The sequence below is a fragment of the Neophocaena asiaeorientalis genome, unplaced genomic scaffold (genome assembly GCF_003031525.2).
Source record: "Neophocaena asiaeorientalis asiaeorientalis breed wild unplaced genomic scaffold, Neophocaena_asiaeorientalis_V1.1 scaffold773, whole genome shotgun sequence".
Classification (NCBI taxonomy): Eukaryota; Metazoa; Chordata; class Mammalia; order Artiodactyla; family Phocoenidae; genus Neophocaena; species Neophocaena asiaeorientalis.
Window position 1 is genome coordinate 189329 of NW_020172815.1, and position 13172 is coordinate 202500.

Sequence of the window (13172 nt, forward strand, 5' to 3'; positions counted from 1 at the left end):
GGAAAATATTAGGCCTCTATATAGATGTCAGTAAAAAGACACAGTTCAAAGCTTAAAATGTAACCTAAAGTTCACTGATAAAGAGAAAGCAGTGGGGCACTACTGGACTGAGGAAGTGACTGATGAATCACGTGACCTTGAGCAAGGCATTTTACCTCTCTCAAGTTCAGTTCCTTTATCTGTATGCGACCCATTTCACTAGCTCTTGAACCATCAGCTAAAGTATTTTTGGAAGAGCTACATATACATATGTTCACAAATACATGCTAGGTGGTGCTGCTACTTCTGCTATGTACTAAGTGTCCTGTCCAACGAGTCCCATTGCCTCTGCCACATGTCAAAGCCAGAAGCCCTAGGGCTGCCAAAATTTCAGTTTGGGGCAAAGTAGTGGAGAATGTCTGGTAGTAGTGAACATCAAATGGGGGCTGCTTATGCCTCCATAACCTCAAGTTCTTAATAAAGTGGCTCATTCAGTTTTTATTTACAGCAAGACCTCAGTTTATACAGGCCAGTTCAAGGTAAAGCCAAATGATAACTACAATGTTACAGAGCTCACAATCCTACATCCCTTTCAAAGAACATGACTTTGTCAGTCAAGTTCACCATGCCTGGCTGCTCCTCCTCTTTGCAGAATTCTCTCTCAGGGAAGATCCTCATCTCTCAAAAACAAGATTTTATGGTGTCTAAACTCCTGAATGGCCACAGTTTTTTTCTCAAGTTGGGAATCTCCAATACATGTAAAATGAGGTGTCATGCAAAAGAACCATCTAATAAAGGCCCCATCCAGATCTAGTATTCCCTTTCTATACAGTTTAGCTTACAAATGAAGGTCAGAGGGGCCCAGAAGCGTAAATAAGTTCTCTTATTTTCCAAGGAACCCTCTGAATGTGCATCTGCTGTAGAAAAGCACAACAGAATCTTTGTTCTGCCACCCTCAAGGATGCACACAGTGACTCACTCAAAAATGACTCCAAGTACGATGGTGCATTTTCGCCAATTAAGAAAAAATCTCTACAATGTACACTTAAAAACCATTACTCTAAGTTCTGAAATAGATTAACAAATAATTACAAGAATACTAAAGTTTACATTCTTTCAGTCCAAGTTCCCTCTTTAACTTTTGGTAACAAAAATAAGCTATTTTTTGTTTGTTTGTTTTTTAACAAAACCCTTTTCTGGATTGTGAATAGGCAATTACACTAACATCTAGCTGAGCATGAAATATTTGCCCAGCAAAAGTTTTAAGCCACCTGGTTAAAAACACATGAAAAGTTAAAACTGGCATTGCAGTTAAAACTGGAAATGTGTTTCAAAGCCATATAAAAAAGAAGTTCCTGTTTCAAGGTATGACTTAAGTTCCTCTATCTGAATTGTCTCTGAAGAACTGCCAGGTAAAACACATAGTTTCTTTATGGTAATTGTACATTATTCTTATTTTAATAAGAGGATATTAATGGCAAATTTTGCCATTGTGCCAAACTTCATCAGTCTTTTTTCCCCAGCACTTCAAGTATCAGACCAACAAAAATCACTACTAGAAAAATAGGGGAACAGTATTTTTCAGATTCCTTTTCTCTTTAAAGTCATTTACGCTACAAATATTTGGCTACCTACTATGTAACAAGTATTGCATGATGGAAACTGGGAGATAAGGAAACAGTCACTGTCTTCAAGGAGCTTACAGTCCAGCCAGAGAGACAAACATGCCAGTAATCATAACACAGTACAGTAACTGCTATGGCAGAGGAAGGGACACAGAGAAGGAGTGGAAGATGAGATTTCAGTGAGGAGTCTGGATTTGTCAAATGAGAGGATGGTGTTCTAGACAAAGGAAATAGCAAACTAATATGTATGGCTACATTTATTGAGTGCTCATTATGACTGGTACTTTGCTAAATAAATCCTTACATATATTATCTTATTCAGTCCACGTAACAATCCCCCAAAGATATTCAATCTTAAAGTTAGGTAACTTTCCTAGGGTCACTCAAATTCTCACTGCTAGAGCCCAGATCTGAAGTAGGCTTGTCCAAATCCAAATTCCAGGGCCCTAAACACTTTCCCACCCTATATAAAGCACACAGAAAGAATATGGCACAATGGACAATGCTTTTAATCTGTCTATATATTAGAATTACTTAAGGAGCCTTCTATAAATACCAATGCTTGATACTCCATTCCAGAAGGTTCTAATACAAGAAATGAAGGGTGGGCCTGCGCATAAAAAAAAATTCCCCAGGTTGAAAAACATATGTAGCCCAGGTTGAAAAGTACTGTGTTAGGATATTTACATTTCTCTAATGATTAGTGATATTGAGCATCTTTTCATGTGTTTGTTGGCCATCTCTATGTCTTCTTTGGAGAAATGTCTATTTAGGTCTTCCCCCCATTTTTTCAGTGGGTTGTTTTTTGATATTGCGCTGCAGAGCTGTTTGTATATTTTGGAGATTATTCCCTTGCCGGTCTCTTCGTTTGCCAATGTTTTCTCCCATTCTGAGGGTTGTCTTTTCATTTCGTTTATGGTTTCCTTTGCTGTGAAAAAGCTTTTATGTTTAATTAGGTCCCATTTATTTTTTTTTAATTTTCATTACTCTAGGAGGTGGGTCAAAAAGGTCTTGCTGCGATTTATGTCAAAGAATGTTCTGCTTATGTTTTCCTCTAAGAGTTTTATAGTGTCCGACCTTACATTTGGGTCTTTAATCCATTTTAATTTTATTTTTGTGTACGGTGTTAGGGAGTGTTCTAATTTCGTACTTTTACATATAGCTGTCCAGTGTTCCCAGCACGACTTACAGAAGAGATTGTCTTTTCTCCATTGTATATTCTTGCCTCCTTTGTCATAGATTAGGTGACCATAGGTGCGTGGATTTATCTCTGGACTTTCTATCCTTTTCTATTGATCTAAACTACTATGAGGTATCACCTCACACCAGGCAGAATGGCCATCATCAAAAAATCTACAAACAATAAATGCTGGAGAGGGTGTGGAGAAAAGGGAACCCTTCTATACCGTTGCTGGGAATGTAAATTGGTACAGCCACTATGGAGAACAGTATGGCGGCTCCTTAAAAACTAAAAATAGAACTACCATATTATGCAGCAATCCCACTCCTGGGCATATACCCGGAGAAAACCATAATTCAAAAAGATACAGAAGATGTGGTACATACATACAATGGAATATTACTCAGCCATAAAAATGAACGAAATAGTGCCATTTCCAGAGACGTGCATAGACCTAGAGACTGTCATACAGAGTAAGTCAGAAAGAGAAAAACAAATATCGTATAATATCGCTTATATGTGGAATCTAGAAAAATGGTACGGATGAACTTATTTGCAAAGCAGAAGTCGAGACACGGATGTAGAGAACAAACTTGTGGATACCAAGGGGGGAAGGGGGAGGGTAGGATGAACTGGGAGATTGGGATTGACATACATACACTACTATGTATAAAACAGGTAACTAATGAGAACCTACTATATAGCACTGGGAACTCTACTCAATGCTCTGTGGTTACCTAAATGGGAAGGAAATCTAAAACAGAGGGGATATATGTATACATATAACTGATTCACTTCGCTATACAGCAGAAACATAACATTGTAAAGCAACTTTACTCCAATAAAATTTTTTTTTAAAAAGTACTGTGTTAGGATATTTATATAAGTAGTTTAAAATGCATGTGTTTGGGGGTGGGGGTCGATAAGGCAGAAGATAATGGAGGACTTTACATCTTTCCCATTCCCCTCAGAGCCAAACTCACAAACAGTAAACTTACTGCCTTCACTTTCTTGGGTCTGATTCTCACTTTAATCCACTGCAGTCAGGCTCTGTATTCAGTCCACTGAAACCATTCTGATGGATGCAACCTGAAGAATTTATGAGTCCTCACCTTTCTTGAACTCTATATAGTACCTGACATTAATGATTAGGGATTTCTCTATGAAATGTCCTCCTGTAACACCACTTTTCTGTTCTCCTTCTACCTCTATAAACAATTTCTTTTCATTCTCTTCAGCAGTTTTCTTTTCCTTCCCCCATCCCTTTAATATTAGAGCACCCAAAGGGTCTGCCCTTCTGTTCTCACTTAGTTTTCTCACTCTGAGTATTCCTACCAATCCCATGACTTCACCTATGACCCATATGCTGTAGACTCTCAGACCAACTCAGACCCATAACCTGGTTTGACCTGAAGCTCCAAATGCTTACTGAACATCTCTATCTGTGTCTCCTGTAGAGAGCCTCAAACCCTTTCCAAAACTGAATTCTCTGTCTAGCCTAATTCTGCTCTTTAATAACGTACTCTTATACACAGTTACTCAAATGAGAAATTCAGAAATTATCTGAACTTTTGCATTACTCTGAACAGACCCAACCCAAGTCTGTCCCAACAAGCAAAAGACAGAAAAGTTTTGCCAGATTTGCCCCAGAGCTATTGCAGACACTTGAGAAGAATATAAGGACAGACTATATCTTTGCCTCAAGTGCAGCATTTGGGGTTTGAGGCAGTTACCGCAAGAGTAGGCTTGGACAGAATGAGGTGGTCAATCCAAAAGGGTAGGTGAGTCACGGTATAAAAAAGGATAAGTACATGAAGATCAAAGAAAGCCAAGAGAGGAGCTTCAAAGTCCAGTCCAGAGATAAAATGCAAAGAACCAAGATAGTTTCATAGTCCTCTTGGTTGCTGTAAAGAATACACACTGTATGATTCCACTCAAATGAAATTCAAAAACAGGCAGAACTAATTTATGGTGAAAGATGTCAGAACAGTTTCCTTTGGGAAAGGGTACTGATTGGGAGGGGCAAAGGGGGAGTTTCTGGAGTGCTGGTTATATTCTCTATCATGATTTGCATGGTAGCTAAATATATTTATGAAAATTAAGCTGGTTTATACTTAAAAGCATGCGGACTTTACAGTATGTGTATTAGTCAATTTCAAAGTTAAAAAAAAAAAAACTGGTGGGATGTACAAATTCCCGTTTCAACCAGTGACCATGTTGGGCCAATTTTACTTCCTCACTATTCCACTATCAAGTATTCTGCTACCTTATCTCACTCCTGAACTACTGCATTTGTTTCCTATAACCAGATCCGTATCTCCTGATTTCCCAGTTATCCTGATATAATCATTAACAGTCTTGCCTTTCACACAGAAAAATATCGTGGTTTGGACAAAATGTTATTTGTTCATCCTACTGTAAACCACCCTGCCTCTAAGGTAGCCGGCCTGTGCCCTTCCCGACCCACCCCCTGCCCTCCCCTACATCCTCAACAGTGCCCACAGAGTAATCTTTGTAAAACTGATCTTATTTCTGGGCTTTAAACCCTCCAACAGTTCTCCTTTATTTACAACATCCAGTCCAAATCCCTGAAATGATCCAATCCTGCTATTATACCCAGCTTCAACATTTAACATCTACCACGATGTACCATCCCCTTACACACACAAACACCCCATACACTAACTAGCCCAGTGTTTTGCAACCTTTTTTCATTATCACATCCCTCCAAAGAATATTTTTCATAATTGCCACCCCATCTCCAATTAAATATTAAGGAATAAAACTTTGTCAGGTAGGGATGAGTTTTGTGTAGATATTACTACACAAACCACAGTAATATCTAAGATTTTTTTTTCACTCCCCCCAGAAGACCTAATTTTTGTCCCTTTGGGGATGACATCATCCCCATTGGGAATGCATGCTCTAGCCTTACAGACTGGCTTCTTGTTCTACAAATGTACCTGGCTTGTCACCATTAGTGCCTTTGCTCCTGCTGCTCGATGCCTGGAATGACCTCCCTTCTGGATATCATCCAGACAGCTATTCACGATATCTAAGCTTTAATTTAAGGCTCCTCCAAGAAGCCTGTTCTTTCCCCACTTGCAGTTGTAAAGTACCCTATCCATACCTTTGTCACTAGTAACCTTAACATTTTACTAATGTTTTCATGTCAGTCTCCTAAGTCACTGAGGAATAGGGACCATGTCCAATTTCTCTCTACTACCTTGGCTTTCAGTATTGTGCCTAACATATCATCTGTTAACTGAATGGATAAATTAATGTTATCATCTGCATGAGGTAACCATACATCTCAATTTGCTGGAGACAGACCTTTAATCTGTTTTCCTGGTATAAATATTAACCCACCTCTTTTAATTCTCAAAAATGATCTGGATGATAACTTATATTGCTAACCTATCTAGGCAGTGGGAAATAATTAAATCCTGAGCAAGAATAGAAGATGATCAGACCCGAGTATTAGAAAGATCACTCTAGCAATAATATGACAATAAATAAAAAGACTCAAGGAAAAATTCAGGGGTGAAACGATAAAAGTGTGAACTAGGGTAGTACAGCTGGATAGGAAGAGGAAGAGAGAGATTCAAGATGTAAAATCAAACAAGATTTAGTGACCAGTTAGATATAGAGAGGAAGACAGCAGGGGGAATCAAGAGTAAAAACACTAATTTCTGGATTGAGCAACTGGGGCAGTCACCAGCAGAATATTAAAGAGGAGGAATGATGATGGTTTCAATTTGAGACTAGTGATTGAAGAACCTGGAGGACAATTTACTGGTTAGATATATGAATCTGAAGCACATGGAAGGGGGTAACATGCGCTATACAGACCTAGGTGTCAGCCTATAAAAATTAACTGAAGTCACGGTGCAGAATGAGACCACCCAGGATGTACAAAATCAGCAATTCTAATGAACAGAAGTATTATCTTTTTAACATGAGGACTTTAAAAAATTAATTCTAAATTTTGTTCTGTTTAACATATTTATTGATCATTTAATATGCACAAAACATGGTATTAAGCACTTAGAGACAGAAATATAAGAGAAATAAGGTGTTCACTCCGAGGTAAAAAAGAAAGATTACAGAGGAAGAATGGCACTGAGGGTTTCCCTGGTGGCGCAGTGGCTGAGAGTCCGCCTGCCAATGCAGGGGACGCAGGTTCATGCCCCGGTCCAGGAGGATCCCACATGCCGCGGAGCGGCTGGGCCCGTGGGCCATGGCCGCTGAGCCTGCGCGTCCGGAGCCTGTGCTCTGCGACGGGAGACACCACAGCGGTGAGAGGCCCGCTTACCGCCCAAAAAAAAAAAAAAAGAATGGCAATGAATATGGACTGAGTTGAGAAAAAGCCAAATTCAAGGTCTCAGTTTTGACTGTGGCATCTTTAATTTTGGCATAACGATTCAAAATGAGTATCTTAACAGCTTTTCTTGCTTTAGAGCACTTAGCTTCCCCCAGAGTATTTAACTCTAAAATTTTCCATTAAAAAAAAAAAGATCTTTGTAAGGTGGGAAAGGAAATCAGAGAACCAGCTCAGGAAAGATAATGTGCTGTGGAAGCTGAATCTACACAGTAGGAGAAATGGCCAGAAAAGTAAAAACTGTGTTAGAACACAGTTCTAGATGGCATACTTTACGCAAGTTTCCATTCTCAGTGTCTGGCTCACTAGGATTATGCTTGAGTTGATAGTTTCATGTAAGGACAACAGATGGGTCAAAATAAAAGAACCATTAATTTTGTCCCAGAAACAAACAGAAGAGTTCTTTATTCATTAATTATATGATGCAAACATCTGATTACAAGACACTGATTCTTATCTATTTGTATATTTTTTTATAATGCTTTGTACCCAGTATGTATTCAAGGAAAAATAAGCTAAATCAATGCTTTATCCCCTTCTATTACACACTTTATTGGCTTAGCTTCCAGGACAGCACCACTCTATCCTAGTTTTTTTTCTTCTGCACTGTTTGCTCCCATGCCTTCTCCTTTGCTGGTTTCTGCTCTTCTCCCCTGACCTTGTAGTGATCAAGTGCCCCAGGGCACTGTCTTTGGTCCTCTTCTATTCCCATGTACACTCACTACTTCGGTAATTTCATCTAGTCTCCTGACTTTCGACATTATCTGTAAGCTAATAACTATAAAATTTCTATTTCCAACCCAGCCTTCTCTTTAGAAATAATTATAAATTGTATACGCAACTCCTTACCTGACATTTCTAACAGACATTTCAAATGTGACATGTTCAAAACTGAATTTCTGATCCACTCCCCTCCCCAAAACTACTCCTCCTGCAGCTTTCCCAGTCTCTTTTTTTGTGTGTGTGGTACGCGGGCCTCTCACTGCTGTGGCCTCTCCCGTTGCGGAGCACAGGCTCCGGACGCACAGCCTCAGCAGCCGTGGCTCACGGGCCCAGCCACTCCGCGGCACGTGCGATGTGGGATCTTCCAGGATCGGTGCACGAACCTGCGTCCCCTGCATCAACAGGCGGACTCTCAACCACTGCGCCACCAGGGAAGCCCTTCCCAGTCTCTTTGATGGCAGCTCAAACTCTCTTCAATGGTAACTCCAACACTCCAGTTATTCGGCCCAAAAACCTTGAAATCATGTTCGATTTTTTTTTCTTCCTCAAAGCACAATCTAATCCATTTAGCCTGTTGGCTAAATCCTGTTTCCATAATTGACTACTACTCACCACCAGCATTACTATCACTTTACTCTGAGTTATGATCTCTTCCCTGCTTTAATGTGATAACCTCTAACTGATGTTCCTGTTTCTTTCTACCCTTGCTCCCACAGTTTATTCTCAACCCAGCAAGCAGCCAGAGGATGCTTTAAAAACTAGGATAACATCGTTCCTCTGCTTCAAAACACTTTGGTGGAAAACAAAACCCTCTTTCACTCAAAGTAAAAGTCAAAGAATTTACAATTTAGAAAGTCCTGCATGATAAGCTCCATCCTACACCACCACTATCACCTCTCTGACTTCATCTCTTACCACTCTTCTCCAGTCACTCAGAGCTCCTTGCTATTCCTTGAATGCATCAGACACGTTCCCATCTTAGAACTTTTGCAATGACTATTCTATTTCCCCATATATCCCCATGGCTAACTCTATCACATGAATCAGACTTTAATCAAAATTCATCTCAACCAGGACACCAACTACCTTAAATTGCACCCAGTCCTTGTCCCTTACTTCCAATTCCTTTATCCTGCTCTTTCTTTAACTAGCAATTATCAGCTAACATATTATGTAACATACTTGTTTATTATATTTATCTGCCTACTCCCCTCTCTCTTCTGTTAGAATGTAAACACCAATAGGGCATGCCTGTTTTGTTCACTGATACATCCTAGTGCACAAAATAGTGCCTTGAACTGGTAAGCTTTCAACAAATAATTGTTGAGTGAATATATTTATAATAGACCCTTAAGAGTCCACTAAAAAGAATAAGGATCTTCTGAAAGCAGGCATGACCCTATAAGAATTTCATCAAATTATTTATCACAAATAACTCAAAACTAGGATTCAATTTATCACTTCTTTATTGATACTTCTGTACCCCGAACAAATTCTACACTCATTCAAAAGCACTGCCAATGATGGGACATCCCTGGCAGTCCAGGAGTTAGGACTCCACACTTTCACTGCCAAGGGCCCGGGTTCAATCCCTGGTGGGGGAACTAAGATCCCACAAGCCACGTGGCATGGCAATCAAGCAACCAATAAATCAATAAACAAAAGTTTAAAAAGCACTGCCACTGATTCAAGCAGTTAACAAGTTATGCTGCTAGATGTCAGAGCTCCAGTCTGTGTACTGTGGGCAGCTGTTTAGCATTTCCTTAAGCTACGCTGCTGTTCCAGTAAAACAAGATAAAGTACTTACACAGCATGCAATGACCACCACAACTTTGTGAACAGTTTAGAAATTTTCCTAAAACTCAAAAATAAGCAATTTCAAAGTAGGTAATTCTGTTATTAAAGAAAATTAGGATCTTCCCATTAAATTGTGAATTTATCATAAGTAATACTTAAAAGTAAAACCTACATTATACATTGTAAGCCTTGTATGATACTTTCTAACGATATTAAAACTATGGTAGATTCACCTGTTCAAAGTGAATGCTTTCAATTAACTCACAATGACCTCAAGAATTATCAGAGGAAAATTAAGACACATGGGATTACAAATGCAGGTCTTAAAAAGAGGACCGTGGAAAGTGGTAGAATTTGCTTTCTTTCTATGCAAAGATCAGGATTTCCAATAACAAAGTTTGACCCAGCAGCTACAATTACAGCTTGACTAATATCATGTCACAAAAGGTCAGCCCAAATTACTGAGACTTACTATGCAAAACATTATTAATCTGAAAAACACAAAAGTGATTTAGGAAGAACTAACCAAAGCACTTCATTTTATATATTGCAATTACACACAAGACAATCCAACAATCCATTCACATTGTTGTTAGTTTTTGCTTTTTGGTTTAGGAAACATCCCACTTATTATGGAAACTTATCCAAATCAAGGAAAACCTTCCCTCCCCCGCCCCCAATTTAAGCCTCTATAGGGATTGCCAAGGTTAACAGGTTTCAGTTATTTGCCCGAACACCAGCCTTCAGCTCAAGTGAAAATCATTTAACTCAATACAGCAGGTTTTGGATCCAAGCACAAAATACTTTAACATTTCCCAGTGACACACAAAAAACTACCTCCCCAGAACTTATCTTCAGATACGCATAATTCTCCACCAGAATTCATCATCTGACTGGATGCAAAGTTTTAAACTGATCTTGAAAACTTTATCTTTCTTTGGGCAATTGAACAGCATTTCAAAGAACTTTAAGAGAAGTTATTTCTTAATAACACGGCTGTTATAGTTCACTTACAATTTTTCATAGTCTACCTATCTACGGGACAATCTCAGTCCGAGACCCACATTTTACCCTGAAAAAATACGATTTAGTAATGGTGCTTTTTTTATCGAAAACACTGAGAAGTCACCGGCAAGGACGGGTGTGCGGGGAAGGCGGCACAGCGAGCGGGAAAGACGGTCGTCACCCGCCCGCGACCAGGGCCCGGGTCAGGGCCGGGGACTCAGAGAACAGATACCTTGGCAGCAGGTGCGAGGCTCTGACAAGGGGGCAGTTGCCGCAAGTTTCGGACCGACAGAGGGATGCTGTCCGTTGGACAGCGGGAGGCGCGCCGGGCCAGCTGGCCTTACCTCGGGCGTCCGCTCGGGCGGCTTCTTCTTCAGCGCCTGCCTAGCTCCGGGGTCCACGGGTGAGTTCATGGTCGCGGCCCCGGCCCCCGTGCTCCCCAGCCTGCCCTTAGCAGCCCACGCGACAGCCCATTCACCCTAGGTATGGGGGCTACACCCTCTTCCCCCTCCCCTGAAGAAGGGAGCTCCAAACTGCGGGGGGGACCCCGCTTTGGCAAACAAGCCTTCGCACGGCCCGCCCAGGGCCTCAGCCCACGCGCGACTGGCCAGAGAAGCCCGCGCGGGGGCGGAGGAAAGGCGAGTGCGCGTGCGCAGCACGCGCAAGCGCGCAAACGGGCGCCTAAGGGCGTGACTCTGAAATGACGTAAAAACTGGGGCGGTGCAGTGAAGCCTCCTCCAACCCTTCTTCGTGAGATTTGAAGAAACGTCGCGAGACATCACCCAAGCCCGTCACGGGATCCGCCTCGGAGTTGGGGTTTCCGCCGCACCAGTTTCCGGTGGGGGGGGGGCGCTGAAAACGCGCTGTGACCTACTGAACGAGAATAGCGTGTTGGGGATCGAACCAGTGCGGCAGGTGTTCTGGGTGGAGAGTTCTGTTTGTGCCAAAATCCGGAAGCTCGGGGCATGGCCAAGCCCGGGGCGGAGCTCCAGGTCTGCAACTCCGACACTGCTCCCTAGGAGAACGTGCGGAAGTCGAAGCGGCCATTCGGCAAACAAGGAAGGTCACAGCTTCTCTTCCCTGTCTTCTAATAAAACGAATCTCTTGTGTAAGGAGCCCGCCGAGAACTACCTGCCTTGTCTAAGACGGACGCCCTGACATCAGGGCAGAGGAACCGAAGTTTCGTGGCCTTGAGCAGGGGTGGGCAGCCACCGTGCCTGCAGCCAGCTCAAGAGTTACTGCTGGTTTGCGAAGTCAGTCTAGACTACGTTCACGTAACCACTGCCCAGGACAGCCTTCCCTCCGCCCAACCCCTTCTCAGGCAGCGGGCCTTAGGGTTGCCTGGCTCAGGAGTAACGGCGCTCTCACTACAGTTTACATACTAGTCTGTTTCCCAACAGGCCGAATAAGGCAAATTAACGTTTATTTACTAGTCCCTTGGTAAGAAAAACATCTCGACTACTCTCTGCGGCAGCCACACACCTGCAGAGGCTGTTTCTGCCTTAAGGTCACTGACAGAATTCCAGAATCCATCGTTCTAAACAGTCCTATGTCAGCGTACAGATAAGCCGTACAGGTTACACAGTTCCTTACTTTGGAGCCTCATAAGCATGTCCTTTCCACTGAATACATCTTAGTATTTCTTACAGCAATTGACATGGTTCACTAAATAACTCGAAGCGATTTAAGATTATGATGTTATTCACATTTATTTTTAATGACATGGTAATAAGAAAATTATATTTTAGAGTAACAAAAGGGAAAGGAGAGTTCAGGCTGCAACATTCACCGTTTCAGGGACCTAGTAATGATGGCTGATGTTAATAAGGGTTTTGTTTTCCGTTGGTCATTCACCTTGCCCAAACTTGAAGTTTACAACATAATATTAGCACACTTCGTTTTTAAGTATAGGACAGAAACCTTACCAGGGAGTTATGACTCAGCCACTCTGGAAGGAAATTTTCAGTTGATCACAATTGTGACATTGTCACTTTCGTCATTTTTTTGTGTATAAACATATCCTCTCAAAAGTCTGCGTAAGATCACAAAGGTTATCCCTTCCATTTTTGAAGCATGTTTCCAAAGCCAGAAGCATGTTTCCAAAGCCACATCAATATTTTGAAAAGAGGGAAAAGGCATTAAAACATGATGACCACGAGCTTGGACTTTAGGGGCAAACATCTGTATTTGTCTTTAATAGGCCATTTCTAGTTAAATGACTTAGTTATTTGATATTTCTAAACTTCAGTTTCCTTAACCGTAAAATGGGAATAGTAAAAGACCTATTGCTTTGGAATTCTCTTAAGATAACATGAGATAATTTATGTGAAGCATTTAGGATGTTGCCTGCACAATCCAGGCACTCTTTACTATTTCTATTACTTTACCTCTAGGAAGTGATTTCTCTAAAGCATATATTCAAATTTGAAGAATTGGATAGGTTTTTCCTTTACTGCTTTTTTTTTTATTAGAACTATTAAGA

General features: G+C 41.1%; 1 protein-coding gene across 1 annotated transcript in view; it reads right to left on the reverse strand.

Annotated features, from left to right (window-relative positions):
* Positions 1–11281, reverse strand: part of RAPGEF6 (Rap guanine nucleotide exchange factor 6) — a 177026-nt gene extending 165745 nt beyond the window's left edge. The window contains exon 1 of the mRNA XM_024741655.1: positions 11035–11281. Coding sequence (XP_024597423.1) covers positions 11035–11103 — 69 coding nt within the window. The 5' untranslated portion in view covers positions 11104–11281. The remainder of the gene's footprint in view (positions 1–11034) is intronic.
* Positions 11282–13172: the final 1891 nt, after the last annotated feature.